Below are 17361 nucleotides of genomic sequence, written 5' to 3'. Positions count from 1 at the left end.
TTGGATTCTCAATTTTGCGCCATGTCAGTAATTATATGTTTAAAAAAAATAAGAAATAATAATAATTTTTCAATTTTAAAAGTTGAGATTAAAATTGTAAGAATTTATCAAAATTTCTTGTTTTTTCTGTAATTATATGTTTTTAAAAAATAAGAAATAATAATAATTTTTCAATTTTAAAAGTTGAGATTAAAATTGTAAGAATTTATCAAAATTTCTTGTTTTTTCTTGCACTTTCTTGGCAACCGAACATAAAAATTCAAGCCGACAAGAAAATCTATACATTCTTTTATGTAACTCCAACCAAAAGATAAATCTAAAATGAATAAAAAAAATCATACTCCAAGTCTCTAAATCTAAAATGAATCAAAAATCATAAGGAAAATACCAACATACAACAACCAAAATCAACAAATTTGCATCCTCTTTATTCACAAAATCAACACCAACTACCAAAACCACAAATCTCACCATTCTTGAAATGAACCTTCCTCCAAATCCCACCGATCTCCACCATCAGAATCTGCTACAAACCCATAAACCTAGATCAATAAAAATCACAACCCATAAACCCACCATTGGAATCTACCACCACCTATCACCATTGTGATCTCCACCACCAAGCTAAGAGATAGAGAGATGAAAGAGAGAGAACCTCATAAGAAACCAGATCGAAGAGAGGGAGTGAGAGCCTTAGGGTTTGAAATCTTCAAATAGGGAGAGAAAAGTGAATTCTAGTTTGAGAGAAGTGAGGTATGTAATAGGATGATTGAAGAGGAAACCATTTACATTGGAGGCCATGGCATTAGCTTTTTAGGACCGGAGAGGCGGAGTTTGAGACATTTGGGTCAAGGTTTGGGTGAAATCGAGAGATAGAAAGAGAGAGAGTGGGTTGATTAGAGAAAGAAAAGAAAGCACCACCGCTGGTTGTGGTGGTGGAGGCGGTGATGAGCGAAGGAGGTAGAGCTCGAAGCTTTCTGCTATGAAGTTAGAGAAAGATCTAAGAGTTTTGGAAGAGAGAGAGAGGAAGGTTTGAGAATGTTTTAAAAGGGTTGGGGAACCGGTTTGATAAGGAAGTTTTGGGGTTGAAGTTTTTCTTTTTAGTGTGTGAGAATTTTATGGGTTTGTGAATGAAATTTTTTTTGCGTTTGGTTCCAAAAAAATGCTTAATAAAATGCTATTTTGTTTAATTTTTATTGATCTAAGTTTTGATGTGTTTGGTTATAAAGAAAGTACAAAAAAAAAAAAAAAACAAGAAAATAATAATTAATTTGCTAAGAATGAGTCATGTTCTGGGAAAGAACACAACAAATATGAACATGTTCTTCCCACAAAATAATGAAAGGAATAAAAAAAAATAATTTAATTATAATATTTTTATTTTTTAAAATTAGAAATTCAAATTAAAATTTTTTTTTCTAATGTGGTTTTATTTATTTATTTAAATGATGAAATGGACTTTTTTTTTTAATGTTAATTAAAAAATTTTACTATTATTTTAATGGCTACACCAGTATTTAGTGTACCAACAATGTACTTCTTTTGCAAAGTAAGCAATTTCCGTTAGTAAAACGACGGTAGGGGTTAAAATGGGAATTTAAAAAAAAAAAAATTTAGGGACTGCATTTGAGAAAAAAAAAAAAAAAAAAAAGGTGGGGATTAAAATGAAAGTAGCCCAAAATGTAGTGATCAAAAGTATATTTTTGCCATTAATATTTAGAGTTTTTTTTTTTTTTTTTTTTTAATTTTTAAAAAAAGTTGATAGCGTGTAGTGGAGTATAAATTGAATTATAGTTGGTCTAAAGACAATAAAGTGAGTATTTGACATCAAATTTTTTGTGACAAGTTGTTGCTAGTTTTAATTTGAATTCATAATTTAAATTATTTTTTTAACCATAAATAACAACATGCCACATATAGTATTTGTTGTGAAAGTATTTTGAAAATGTAGAACAAAAGTCTTTGAAGGACTGACTTGTAAGAAGGACCCAGTAACTCAACGTGCATAAGGCCCTCATGTGTGACAGCATGAATACTCCTACATGTTCTCAATGTATTGATATGTTGGGAGAAAAATAAATATTTTTCTTATTAAAACATATAATTTATTTTAAAAATACTTAAAAAAAATTTACACTAATTATTTTGAAAACTTTAAATAATTATAAAATATGCAATAACTAAATAAAAACATACCTAAAACATATTTTAATTAATCGAGATATCCACAATTGGTGGTGGTCTAAATTTTTTACAATTGTAATACATAATTGCATGTTTGTATCAATATCCGCGTCAATACTTCTTAAACCAAACTTAATTACCTAAATACAATATAGGGTATTTATGCCATAAGGGGAATTTTTTTAAAACAAAGGATTCATGTTGATTTTGTGCAATTTCCATTGTTATAATCCACATCTCTCTCTCGATGGGAGCATACAAATTTGACATTGTAAACTCTCGGTGGTATGCGAATTACATAGGATTTTCAACGAAACTATGATGAAGGTTTTGCATTTATGAAATAGGCAAGAGAAGAAATTAATTATATCAGCCAAAGCTCCACTACCGACTTGATAAGATATATGTCTAATGCCCCTACACAAGTCAAAATGGCTCTAGGGCTAAGACAAAAAAACAAGACAGGTGATAAACAATCCCAGGCAACATGAATATAAGCCTACGGCCCCTAAATAATATAACAATAGGCTCAAAACCTAGATAGAATAAAGATAGACCTAAAACTTAGATGGAGAGAACATGGACCTAAGAGCATTAGTATTGGAGGTGTAAAAACCCCTCCAGTTGCTATTTTACCAACCAATATGGATACCTAAATTTTTTTGCTAACTAAAAACAGTAAGGTTGTATATATACAACCCTACCGTTCATGGGTTGTAAAAATAAAAAACACATGTTTTAATCACTCTCTCTTGTTATTGTGACCAATCAGACTCTCTCTCCTCTTATACTCTACTAGAAAGTAATTACTCTCAACAATTTAATCACCAATTCTAGCATATTTCCACTCAAGTAGCAAGTATTTATCGAGGAATGGACATACCAAGCTTTCATAAACTATCGCAAACAAAAAGAAGAAAAAAAGAAGTTATTTTCATGAACTATATGCAACTAACAACAAAACAAAAGCTCAAACCTCTCTCACTTACATAATAACTAGAATTTTCCACTATGCTGTAAAGCCATAAGAGTGGCTTGTTTCATAGATAGCACTCATCTAGTCGGCTTTTGTGAAGTTGAAATGCAGGATTTACCCAAGCTCCACAGCTGCATTGCATACCTGCCCAGTTGAAGTAACCCAAGCGGGCATTGCAGCCCATGCACAGAAGTCTCTCTTGAACATTACCTTCTTGTACTGGCCAATTCCAAAACCGTGTTATTATTTTATGAACATGTATATGTCCAGAAATAAATTAGGATAAGAACTTAAAAATCACCTGTTTCCATCCATTTCATTGGCTCTACAAAAATGGAGGTGCACTCAACAGGTTCCTTTTCCTTTTTCAAGGCATCACTGCTTCTCTTTTGCCATTTAAAGCATGATTCTCCCTTACCACGCTCATGAGGAACTAAGTTCTCATGTACAGCAACTATTCTCCGACATTTCTTACAGCGGTATATGACTTGAGGCTTTTGGACGGGTTCCAAATTAGAGTTACCAACAGCATCCATTGGCATATGATTATCATCAGATGTTTCTTGAGGTTTTTGGATAGATTCCAAATTGCAGTTACTAAAAGTAGCCATTTGCTAATGCTTATCAGATGTTCCTTGCCCTATGCACTGTCAATACCCAAAGAGAGAGAAAAACATATTTAGAAAACCATTCCTAAGACTTCTTAATTAGTTAAGACTGTATACTAAGAGCAAAATAGATAGGATCATATACTAAATTCATGCTCGGAGATTTTGACCTGACACTCATTTTTAAGTTTAAAACCATAGATAATTCACCAATTTAACCATAAGATGGGGCCCCAAGGAAAGGCAAGAGACCAATTATGAAATTCATACAGTAAGAAATATCTCAAATCATGGAACTTGAGACATTAATTCAACTGTCAAGAACTTATGCTAGTGAAGTGAGTCTTGTATGTTCATAGATCACTACATCTTAAGTAGAAACCAGTTCATGGAGATAACAGTTGTAGTCCCATGCATAAAACTATTAGAGGCAAAAAGCAAGTTTATTTTGAAGGGTAACCATAACAAAATACACAGCTGATTCAATAAGAAAATAATGCAAGGAAATAGACTCAAGCTCAGAAGCATGTCCACATGAAACACGGAAAATCATCCATGCACAAGACGTTGCATCTCCCCTTACCTAGCCACCCAAAACAAAGTGAAAAAACAAATAAACCTCCTGCACCTGTTATTTGCTACAATTTATTTTTTGATAGGTAATAGATATTTTCATTAATAAAAAAGTACATCATGTTCACGATGATGAACAAACTGTACTTGAAACAAATACAAATAAAAAATCACAGAGAAATAGAAACAAAATGCAGGAAATCAAATACGGAAATACCTCACGCCCAAGATTATATCTTTAAGAAAGCTTAATTTTCAAAGGAAACTTCAAAATGCTTAACAAAGCTTTCATTCTAACCACTTAGGATTGGCTAACCCTATCTAAGGCCATGACCTTGATCTGATCCTTGGCAATCATGTTTGGTCATGGCCTAACCCACATTCATTTTGAGCTTCCTTTTTACCTTTAGACAACTTCAACTCATATTCATTTTGTTTCAGCTTTACACCGAGCAGCTACTATCAATTCACTTCAACAAATTCACGCATTCCTTTTGAGTGTTGCATTTTTTGCATATTGCCAACTATCTTAAGATTATTTCCCCTCATAATACATCAATTGGTGCTACCTACTACTCATGGATGTTACAATGTCTTAACTCCTTTATCAAAACTCAAAATTTGGTGAAAGTAGACAGAAAATTTAATTGCCTTTGTTGGACAAATGCAACTTTTCCCCAGGCAACCTTCTAATCCCAATGAACCTGGTAAATTAGGAGCAATGATGCATCCAATTCATAAAAGACATTAAACTCTCATCCTTCAGTAGATACCATGCCATGAAAAGGTAGCCGCTAACTGGATTATCTAAATAGGCTTGATCTTTCAATGATAAATCCTTTGTCCTCATCTTCCAATGAAATCAGTCCTTATACAGTAACAACAAAGCCTTAAAAAATCCTTTGACTGGTTTAGGGCTTGGGGACTCACCTCTAGTGATTCTCTCCCTATGTTCCTTAGCTCTCTCCTGTGTATTTAGTATCTTTTCCTTTCTTTTTCTTTTTTCTCTTTCTTTTCCCTTTGTATTTTTCTCTCTGCCTTATGTTTTTCTGCATAAGGTAGTTTTCTTCAATATATATCTTTATTATTTATCAAAAAAAAAAAAAAAAAATCCATTCATAATAATAGTGACTAAATTTCATGCTGGTCATCAACCTATCACATCCCTCCTCCTTTTCTAAGATTGGGACCAACTGTGAACAAAATATATGGTGATAAATTGATTCTGCCATGCCTATTAAAAATTATAAATGAAGGACATCTAATCTTAGATATCAACTACACCATAATGCTAGAGATGTCCGAAGAACTTTCATAAGCAAAGATTTCTATTTGGTGAGAACCAAAGACCTAACAGACAATGAAGGAAATTGGATGAAAGATTTCCTACTTGCCATGGCTAATTTAGATATGCTAACATCTCCTCCTTCTTTGCATTAGAAACACCTATTCATATAAGGCCCATGATTGGGAATTGTTTAATCGTCTTTCTACAAGGAAGAGGCAAAACCAAATCAACTTATTTTTTCTTTATATAATTGGTAAGTTACACATTCACTCTAGAAATTTTTGTTTTTAAACCCAGAACCTCACCCTCCACCCATTCTTATGTACTAAGTTCCACAGTTCATTGGCACCCATTCATAGAACTTACCTCCAATCAATCAATTGGATAGTGGGAAACATCTTCTGCAAAGGCTTATTTCAATGTGGCACAAGTATTTGAAACTTTTTACCCTCATTTTCTTATCCTTCCTTGCAGGGATGAAACCAGGACTGGAGTTAGGGGGCAAAAGTATAAACAAAAAAAAAAATTATGAAATTCCAACCATCAACAAAGACAAATACACACAAGCACTGTGCACACAACACAAGTACTCAACAACTAACCAATAAATTTCAAAATTACAAATAGTGTGTTTGGCAAAAATTAAAAAGTCAGTTTATTTTACTATTCAGTTTATTTTTCCTACTATTTATGAGTTTATTGTACTTTTTGGTATTATTTTTGAATTTCACTATACTATTTCAGTTAACTTTTACTTTTATCTACAGTATTTTCAGTAAAAAATTTTTAATTTTAGTAAAATAAGTGAATTCAAAATAAATCCATAATCTCTTTAATTATTTTAAAAAATAAAACATCTGTAATTTTTTAATAGAAACTAGTCACTTGGACAAAAACAACCTCACATAGGCTATGGCATAAGCTATTTTTACACAACATTATACATATTTTTACACACTTTTTTACAGACATCCGTATTTTCAAAAAATACAAACAATAGAACAACGATACCAAACACACCACTGTTCTAATTTCGGAGAGTGTGGAACTCTCAATCTTATCTCTACCTCATTGCCTCTCTTTTTTATTTTCACAACTCATATCATCAAATCAACCAAGCACTAGTCTCTAGAGATTCATATATGAAAGGAATAAAATATTATCATCCAAAAAAAGAGAGATTAGATATAAATACCAAATTTGGGTGGTGCTGCGGTGGACTGGTGGCGGCGGCGGCGTGGTGCTGATCTGGTCTGCGACTTTGCTTCTGCTCTGCTCTGCTCTGCTTTGGTTTGGTTTGCTTCCGCTGCCGTCTGCCCCACCCCGCCCACTCCCAGGTCCTAGTATTTAGCAAGTTAGGTTTTTTTTTTTTTTTTTTTTTTTTTTTTTTTGGGTGTCTTGCGTGTGTTTGTTTGTTTTTTTTTTTTGGAGAAGTGCGTGTGTTTGTTTTGGGGGTGTTATTTGGGTTTGGGCTAATATCTTTTGTTTTTTTTTTTTATAGTTTTTAAAAATATTAATAATATTATTATTAGGGGTAGAGTGCAATTTTTATGGAAACAAATTGTTAAAAATAGTATATTATATTCATAGTTTTAAAAATTAAACTGATAGGACGGTTTGATCGTTTCAATTGAAAACCGGTCACTGATCGATCCGGTTATGATTAAAAACCGAAAAAGAATAAAAAACCGAAATTAATTGGGAATCAGCCGGTTAATCGTAGAAATCGGGAAGCCAGTATGGTTGAACCAGTTCTAAAGAATACGTCGAAACTCTTGCATTTTCTAGCAGAAAGACCAAAAAAAAAAAAGCATTTTTTTTCTCGAATACACCATGAAAAACTATAAGAATGATGATCCAAGACCATGAAAATGCAAAGACTTCAAAAAGAGAGACAGAGAAAGATAGAATGAGGTAAAGAACTAGAAATTGAAATGTGATATTCGATTATTTTTTAGCTGGGTCGTGGATTACCTTAGCAGCTTCAACTTATTGAAAATTTTTTATTTTGAAATTTGTAGCAGACTTGAGAAACATGAGAGACTCTGAGAGTTTGAGAGACTTCAAGAGTCACCGTTTAAAACAAAAAGAGATATGGAAGGAGAAATGAGAGTTTGAAAAAAGTGAGGTAGGTTGAGTACTTATGAGAGTGTTGGATTTAAAAAAAAAAAAACTATAAAACCCAAACTATATTATTAGTTAGGCAACATTTGAAACTAATTTCGTTTCTAACAATTCGAGTCCAGAGGACTCGATTTTGGGGAGCTGAGATGTCCACGTAGGCCTGGAAATTGAGTCTATTGGACTCGGTTTCTGTACATGGAAATCGAGTCTAATGGACTCGATTTTTGTTCATGGAGATCGAGCTCAGAGTACTCGGTTTTCTTCGTTCAGCAACACTCACATGAACACTCACATGCTCTATTTTACTCTCCACAAAACAGAGCATGTGAGTAGAGATTAAGAAAATAAGAAGAGTGGTGGCTAACAAAGCGGTTTTCTTCTTATCAAAATCCCATTCAAATATTATTACTCTAATTTATGGACTCCATCAACAGTTCTTGTTTTGATAATTTTGAAGTAAAATTCATTTGGGTTTCTAAAAGCTGCTTTCTCCTTAACTTTCTGTAGAGCAAAAAAAAAAAACCCATTTACAAAACAACCCCATTATGTATTTGAGAGTTTGATTACCAGCTAAACAAGAAGCAAGAACACTTACCCGCAAAGTATCCTCCTTTTTGTGAAATGCTTGTGCACGCTTAACATAGTCCTTGTGTTTTTCAAGAAGCCTGAATTTTTTCCTTGCATGTCTGGATATGAAAATGAAAAAATATTTATATATATTTGAAAGGGTACAATATAAAAAGAAATTATTACTTCTGGTGAGACTTACGGTTGAGCTCGCTCCTTATGAGCTCATTTATTAACAGCATTCCTTAGGGACGACATGTTGGATAAAACAAAGCAAGCAACACCTACATGCTCTGTTAGCCACCACTCTTCTTATTTTCTTAATCTCTACTCACATGTGCCACCACTCTTCTTATTTTCTTAATCTCTACTCACATGCTCTGTTTTGTGGAGAGTAAAACAAAGCATGTGAGTGTTCTCTTCCTTGGTGAGTTCATGTCCGGCTGAACGAAGAAAACCGAGTACTTTGGGCTCGATTTCCATGAATGAAAATTAAGTCCATTAGACTCGATTTCCATGTACAGAAACCGAGTCCGTTAGACTCGATTTCCATGTATAGAAATCGAGTCCAATGAACTTGATTTCCAGGCCTACGTGGACATCTCAGCTCCCCAAAATCGAGTCCTCCGGACTCGAATTGTTAGAAACGAAATTAGTTTCAAACGTTGCCTAACTAATAATACAATTTGGGTTTTATAGTTATTTTTAAAAAAATTCCTGAGAGTGTTTCTTTTTTCTTTTTCAATGTCTTGTCTCCACCTCTTAGAGTCATGTAGGGCTTACTTTTACATAATTGGAATGTGTGTGTGGCTGTGAGAATGTGAAAACCATAAGTAAAAGTAATTGTTAAAAAATCTACTCCTAGAGAAAGAATGTGGTACATGTATTGATGAGATAGTAAAAGAAGCAAAGTAACTTTTACAGGATAACTCATTAAAAATAAGTGAACGGTAAAAAAAACAAGAAAAAAAGAAGAAGAAGGCCATGTTAGTACTTAGTATATATATAAGTATTAAATATATAATAAATATAAATATATATATATATATATATATTATATTGTTAATTTGATTCTTAATAGTTATAAACTTTTATATATGAGTTGTGGATTTCGTTATTTTTATTTCCTAAATTTAATACATGAAAACTAAACTCATATTATTTTTTAAATTTTATATATGTTTAACTTGAATATTTTTAGTTAAAAACTTAAAGTATATATATTTTATTTTAAAATTAATAATTAAATTATTTATGACATCACTAGTTCGACCACCGGTTAGAACCCAGTTGATCAAAAAACCGATAATGAATTCATTTTTCGGTTCTTTCACCGTACTGGTTTTAAAACCATCCTAGGCTAGTTAGAATTGGCTAAGAATTTTTTTTTTTTTTTTTTTTTTTTTTTTTTTTTTTTGGTGTGTTTGTTTTGGGGGTGTTATTTGGGCTTGGGAATTTTTTTTTATAGCTTTTAAAAATATCAATAATATTGTTGAGTGGGTAAAGTGCAATTTTATTGAAACAAATTGCTAAAAGTAGTATATTATATATATACTAGCATTTTTTTTAAAAAAATCTGGGGGCCATTGCCCCCCACCTTCAACAATAGCTCCGTACCTGCTTCCTTGGCACCCAGACAACATGCTATATCTTACAAATACATGGAATTCACAACTGCCATGCTTGCCTTAATCTTCTTTATTGATAGAACCCCTTTAAACTGATGTGCCAGGCAAAGAATAAAAAAAAGTCACAGCTTGCACAAGGAATATATGAATTATGTGGTCTACCTACCTTATGACAAAGAGATAATCTATTCAAAGAATTAAAAAATACGGGAAAAAAGAATGAAGCAGACAAACATCTCCGAAAATGAAGCAAGTAGGAAATCTATATCATGAAATAGGCTTATAGCTCGTGTGTCTCTTGTATCACACATTAGACTCAAACCCATATATTTTCTTCAATGAATCAAGTCTCATGGCCCACATCATTTCTCTCATTCCTCACATAATAGGCTTTCCCAATAACATCTCATATTTACACAAAATTGGAGGAAATGCCCAAATATAAGCCAATCGAATTATTTAGCCTTCTAAACTACAAGGTCATGTAGCCTACACATATTCTTTAAAGACCCAAGCTTTTTAAAATAAAAACATTAAATGGACAACAATTAGGCTCTTTATATATATATTGTAAGGACGCGTTTTTAGCCATAAACCCAAAGTATGATTGGATCCAAGCCCAATAAGCCCAGTACAATGAATTTGTAGCGAGTGGGTTGAACAATTAGGCTTTAATAAATGGGATAACAGTTAAAATGGATTTTAAAAGATAATCAAATAGAAATGGACTGGAGTTATCTAAGTAAATTTATCCTCATCACAATCCGAGGAAGTCCGTTCTAGTACATATTGATTGAAAATGGTTACAGATATGGTTCAAGTTGCTATAGTGCTTTCTCTTACAAATTTCCGATCCTCTCTCTCATTGCTCCACTCTCCTTTTATAATCTTTTCCCTTTTCATCTCTACCCTCCACGTACAAACCAGATGGTGGGTGCTTGATACCTGTCCCATCAGCCCCCTCCTGAAGTCTTTAGGTACTAGCTGCAAGGCTCAAAACCATTGTTCAGGTATCACCTCCACCTTAATGCGGCCAGAGAGTTTGCTGCAGAGTATTTAATGCGGTGGTTGCAGCTTTCTCCTTAGATATTTTAGGACTCCATTATGTCCTTTGTTTCTGTAATACTTATCCGTGCCAACAGAACTTCCTGGAACATTCACTCGGACGGTAGACCATCTCTACGAACCTTGACTTTGGTTAGCCGAGGAGGCATTCATCCTCGACACAACCCCCTAGGCTGTTATGATCAAAATTGACTTCTTTATTTGCTAACATGGGCTCTCTTGACAATGTTTACCCTCCTTGGACGCCTTCCAGTCCTTGGCTTGGATCTTAGGCCCATTATATACATAAATAATGAGCTCCTGAGCCTAATACCCCTATATATATATATATATATATATATATTTATATGTATCTAAATTTTGGAAAAGTTAATGAATATCCTTAGGGTTATTTTTAGAAACTTTTTTATGAGAAAAAAAAAACAATTAATTTTTTTGATAGTTTTTATATTTTCCATAAAAATAGTGCCAAAACTTTTTTAAAATGGTTTATTTATAATTTTCCCATTAATGAGATTAAAAAAAAAAATTTATTTAAGGAAAGTGAGAAAAAATTCTTCTTCTTTTTTTATTGGAAATATTTAGATTTGCCATCATCTCATTTTCACGCCACATCACGTTGGTTTCTCCTCTTTAGCAAATAAAGAAGAAAACGTAGGTATTTGGCTAAGGGCAAGGCTTAGATATAGTACTTAGGTGTTGCTATTTAAGTTATTCTCTTAAGATTCTACCATGTGGTTTTTTCCTTATGGGGTGGAAGTGTATTTTTTTAGTTAAGTAACCATATGATTGAATCTTAAGAGGGAAACCTAAAATACAGCATCTAAAGTACTATACCTAAATTTTGTCATTTGGCTAAAATTTTGAAAAGTGATGGCCGGAACTTAAGAGAGAAAGGAATTTCTCATCATCCGTGACCAGTGAAGATCAAAATGAAGTATCACTTGAAAAGGGGTTGGACATTTTATCAATATTTTCTTTACTTGAGAACACCAAGCCAAAGAGAAGCAACATTTGGTACAGACAAAAACATCAAGGACAAGTACTCTAAGGGTTCGTTTAGTTGGAGGGGTGGAAAAGTGAGAGGTTAGAAAATAGTGGAATGATGGAAAAGTGGAAGGATAGAAAAAATTTTAATTTCTCTCATATTTGTTTGGTTGGGAGTGGAAAAGTGAAAGGATGAAAAAAAGTGAGTTAGTATAAATTTACTCATATACTTTAGTTAAAACATGATGACCAATTAAAACAAAAAAGTGACAAACAACCAAAAAAAAAAAAAAAAGCAATCACCCAATTTATTAAAAACTAAAAATCATGTCTAGTTAAAAAAAAAGAAAAAAAAAAAGGAAGAAGGCAATGTAGGAAAGCAAAAGAAAATTGGGAGAGACAACGTTCCCAGAAAAGGAAAAGAAAAAAAAAGAAAAAGAAAAATGGTAGAGGCAACGTGCCCAGGAAATGAAAAGAAAATAAAAAGAAAGAAAGATAGAAAAAATTTGGCCCTTCGGTTTTCTCTCCATTTTGGGAGAAAACTTTTTGGCAGGCCTGCAGAGAGAACACCCAGGTTTCAACATTTATTTTCTTTCCTCTCTACCCAATCAAACACACTTCAAAAAAATTTTCTTCCCATTTTTTCTCCAAATTTTTTTAACCACCCTATTTCACCTCCAATCAAACACTCGTTAAAGAAATTGCTTCACCGATAGCAAGTAAACATGATTTGTCTCCAAGTTTTTTTCATGGTCTGAACCCATTGAATTTCGTGGGGGTAAGTTTCGGTTTTGTCCTTTGGAGGGCAAAAAGTATGTCATAGCAGCTCTTAGTATTCCATGTAAAAGCCGCATGTATGAGCTTGACATGTCACAAGTGACCATGTGAACTTAGGGATGAGTAGGTGCAAAGTGCAATATAGAGATTTTTATTGGTCAAATTTCTTAATCACCATTCAATCTTTGGAAAAATGAGTTCTTTTTTTTTTTCCCCAATCAACATTTAAATTTAATACCTTATTTGAAACCTCATATTTCTACTCCAGCAGTAAAATAACACTAGCTTCACACTACACTCAGATTTACTATCAAAATCCTTGACTCAAATACAAGATAATAACATAAAAAATCATCTTCCCTCTCACTTCATTTTTATTGAGTCAAAATCTCTTAAGTAAGAGGAGTGTTGAAGAATAAAGGGGTAAAACAATAAAAGAAAGAAGTGATTTAGAGAACAGATAAAAATTTTGATGAATGAAAATATGCTTTTTTTAGACAATAATCTCTCCCACACAAATATTGTGGGTTATTGCAAATTTGTCATATGATACTTTGGGTTCTAAAAATAATAATTTTGGAGATTACCTTTTTTTGGAAAAAAAAAAGGGAACTTGATTCGTAAGGGCTACAAGATGATTTTTCTACAAGGTTAATGAGTTTATTTATTTAAATTTGGACACCAAATAAACAATATGGTTGAGCTAGATGAAATTGGTGATTTTTTTTTCCTATAAGTAAATTGTAACTTTTAAATCTATTAAATATGACCGTCCAGAAAATTAGTATTTATTATTTGGTATGGGTTTCATTTAGTTTAATTGATAAAATTTTTAATAGTTGAATAAGAAATTTGGAATTCAATCACTGTCCACATAAAAAATCAATTGGTGTCTTGGTCTAATAATAAAAAATCATCATCAAGAATCTATGCTATAGGTTGAAACTTTCACAAAAATATATATATATATATATATATATATCGATTATTCAATTTATTGCAGTTGAACATGTCATGATCTTATTGGCTCTCTTGTGCTTGCAACTATTCCTTGACCATTTGCAAGTCCACTTATGAAACCCAAAGTTGGATGACAAAATACCGTACATGTCCTCCAAAGCAACTCCTTGATATCTTCCCTAAGAAAAAGTACATAAAGATCTACGTTTTTCAGCTTTATAGTAGATTCTTCTACATATATGAAATCCACAAATATTCTTACTAGTAAGGTCTAGATGTGACTTTGTTGTCGGTTGAAATTACAAGAACATGAATATTGAACAATAGTAAGCAGATCTCATTTAAGGAAAGGGTAAATTTCTTAAGAAAGTAAATAAAAACAAAGAGAATAGCCGAGCCGATATTGATGTCATGAGACTAACACTTTAGGTACGACACAAAATTCATATAAATTTTGCTTCATCAAATTCTTAATTTTTATTTATTTGGATAGGTAAAATTTTAATCGCCTTTATATCTCTTTCTTCCAATCATACTTCTTTACATTTTCATTACGTTTTATTTGTAATAAGTAGAATCCATCTTTTTGTGCGGTCCAAATGCAGTGGTCTCCACCACAGTCTAAATCCTCATCCACGTCTGCATCAAATACATCAAAAGAAGCATTGAAGTTCTGGTACCAAAAGTAGCAATAAAAACGAGTTGTGCCACCAAAATTGATTTTGAAGGAAAATTCCCACTCTTCTTTGGGTTGAAGAATTCTTTGGCCTAAATCATCATCTCGAGATTTACAGTGGTACTCAATGGTTTCGTCAGTGAAGTTGTTGACGATTCTTACATAGTGAGTTCTAAATCGAGAGGGTATCCATGAAAAGGAACTACCTTAGGTCAAAGGCTATGAGAAGTACTAGCAAAAAGCAAAAAAAATGGGATATTATCTCTGGTTTCATGTTTCTTGTGCTTATCAAAGATTTTTGGTTATACTTGTATCTATTTTCCTTCTACTTTTATAGTCAGATGTTGCCAAGTTGTAGTATACATATCAAATAAGTAATGCTACAAGCATAAACTATTTTACAACATTTTTACAAACTACTGATGTAGTTTTAGCATTTTTCAAATAAGAATAATGCTAGAGATACAAATTATATGACAAAAAAAATTTACAAATTGCTAATATGGTGAGTGATTATTGGTAAATGAAAAATTAATTAATGGTGGGCCTAAATAAAAACCAATAAGAGATTGGTCACGTCAACATTTTGTAAAAATGTTATAAAATAGTTTGTGGCTGTAGCATTACTCTTTAAATAATTATTGATAAACAAAAATGTGATGTTAGCGGTGGATCCATATTAGAACTAGTAAGAATTTGCCACATCAATAGTTTATAAAAATGTTGTAAAATAGTTTGTGACTGTAACATTACTCATCAAATTTAATTCAACTTGCAAAATGTATTAAATGCACCTTAACTTTTAATTAAAAATTTGCATTGTGCCCCTTTTAAGTTTTATTGAAATATAATAACCTCTTCTGTGTTTCATATTGTACACAAACTTCCATATATATATATATATATATATATATATATATTTTGGTAAACTGGAAGTAATATTCAACTAACAAGGAAAGGAAAATTCAGGACAACGCCTGTTACACCAAGTACCATGACAATCAACCTCAACAGAGGGGATTAAGCTCACGGGAGGAACAGAGTGAATAATAAAATCTAAAGATTGAGAATGGCCAGAATTAGCTAACCAGTCGGCGCATTTATTTGTCTCACAGTAGACATGTTTAATACGAACTTGAGGGATCTGCAGAATCAGATTTTTGCAGTCTTCAAAAATAGGAGAGATCACTGAGTTTCGGTAAGAAGGATTGTTCAACGCATCAACCAAAGCCTTTGCATCCATCTTGACAATAACAGCTGGAATCTTCTTTTGAATGCACAACATCAAGCTATCACGGAGAGCCCAAACTTCCGCAGTGAAGCTGTTAGCATTCCCTAGTTTTCTTGTAAAGCTGGTCACCCAATTGCCCTTGCTATCTCTAATCAAACCACCCCCTGCTGCCGATCCCAAAGCTGCAACCTAAGACCCATCAGTGTTGAGTTTCCACCACCCCTGATCTGGCTTCTCCCATCTAATTTGTTTAATAACCATCCGATTGTGCCGCCTCGGTTGAGAAGCACACAAGAAAAATTCTGAGGCATGTAAGGCAATAGATTTGCATAAATTTGGGTTTACTCCCTTGTTAGTAAAGACAATATGGTTCCGCTGCTTCCAAACCAACCAGAGAGTAAAAGAAAAGAGCACATACTAGGGGATGCCCACTCCATTCTGGGAAGACTTGAGCCTACAATTAGTGATTAACCATTCTCTGATGTCTTGGGAGAAAAAATTGGAGTACAAGCAATGTGTTCCCATTTGGTACCATATGGGTTTAACCAAGCTATAATCCCGAAGGGCATGTAAGATAGATTCAGCTTTTGAGTGGCATAGAGGGCAGGTGGTTTCTAGAGGGATACCTCTATTTGCTAAGCATTCCTTCACACCTATGCTCTTTTGCATGCACTTCCAAATAAACATTTGAATTCTAGGCAGGGATGGAAGCTTCCAAATCCAAGAACCAGAGAAAGACTCATTGCCTGAAGAGTTAATGGCAAGGCTATAGGCACTCCTCATATCAAAATCCCCTCTAGGGGAGAACTTCCAAGCCATTTTATCATTGCACCTAGTCACAATAGGAATGGGGACATCTTGAATGTCAGCTTTAACTTCAGGGGGTAGCTCAAAAGGGATATTAGACTAGTCCCATCTGACTGGAGAGAGCACATCTTTGACTTGCAAGTTAACAAAGTCTTGCGGGAGCGGGCCTTGGATATGAGGCCTAATAGGACCAATGTTAGACCAACAATCAGACCAGAAATTTAGACAGCTTTCATGGCCTAGAATCCATTTTACTCCTTTTTTGAAGACTACCTCGCCCCTTTTCATCTCTTTCCAAACCGGAGACATAGGGAGTTTCGCTTCATTCCTAGAATTAATTCTTTGTCTAGTGCAGTATTTAAACTTGAGAACCTTAGCCCATGGTGCATTCCTCTCTGTATGAAATCTCCAATTGAGCTTGGCTAGGAGAGCCGTGTTTCTACCTTTAGCAGATTGCAAACCCAAACCTCTTGCCTCCTTTGGTTTTGTCACTTCAGCCTAATTAACCCAATGCATCTTCTTAGCATGATCCATTGAGCCCCAAAGGAAATTCCTATTGACCCTGTCAATACCCTTAAGAATTTTACTAGGAAGAGGAGCATATTACATCACATAGTTTGGGATGGTTGAGGAGGAGGCATGAATGAGAACCACTCAGCCAGCCATAGAGAGTAAGTTAGCTTTCAACCTTGCCAACTTTTTCTTGACTCTATCAAGGACGAAATCAAAATCATGCTTTCGGTCACCTGAATGCTTCAAGGGAAACCCCAGGTACTTGCCAAGGTTAGGGGTTGAGTAAAACCCAAGAATACTAGAGAGGATGTCTCTTTGATCCGGCTCTACATTGGGGGAGAAGAACACATGAGACTTGGCTTCGCTCACGCTCTGCCTAGATCTCAAGCAAAACTCA

At 33.5% G+C, this 17361-nt stretch overlaps 1 protein-coding gene across 2 annotated transcripts; it reads right to left on the bottom strand.

The window, feature by feature from the left end:
- Positions 1-3003: 3003 nt before the first annotated feature.
- Positions 3004-7010, bottom strand: LOC126726180 (probable inactive dual specificity protein phosphatase-like At4g18593). 2 transcript variants are annotated; one of them, XM_050431315.1, is made up of 3 exons: positions 6825-7010; positions 3462-3807; positions 3004-3379 (listed from the first exon to the last, which is right to left on the bottom strand). In XM_050431315.1, exons 2-3 carry the CDS (start codon positions 3769-3771, stop codon positions 3225-3227), a joined length of 465 nt encoding a protein of 154 aa, XP_050287272.1. In that variant the 5' UTR covers positions 3772-3807; positions 6825-7010; the 3' UTR covers positions 3004-3224. The 2 variants fall into 2 exon arrangements, with proteins under 2 accessions (XP_050287272.1, XP_050287273.1); XM_050431316.1 differs by lacking the exon at positions 6825-7010 and adding an exon at positions 5996-6096.
- Between the last annotated feature and the right edge of the window lie 10351 nt (positions 7011-17361).

This window comes from Quercus robur, chromosome 5 (assembly GCF_932294415.1).
Source record: "Quercus robur chromosome 5, dhQueRobu3.1, whole genome shotgun sequence".
Lineage (NCBI taxonomy): Eukaryota > Viridiplantae > Streptophyta > Magnoliopsida > Fagales > Fagaceae > Quercus > Quercus robur.
This window is presented reverse-complemented; position numbering and strand designations above follow the sequence as displayed.

Excerpts from the sequence above, each read along its gene's own strand:
- LOC126726180 (XM_050431315.1), bottom strand. The coding sequence starts at position 3,771 with ATGGCTACTTTTAGTAACTGCAATTTGGAATCTATCCAAAAACCTCAA. Across the intron at positions 3,380-3,461 it reads AATGAAATGGATGGAAACAG|TACAAGAAGGTAATGTTCAA; the intron begins GTGATTTTTAAG and ends GGAATTGGCCAG.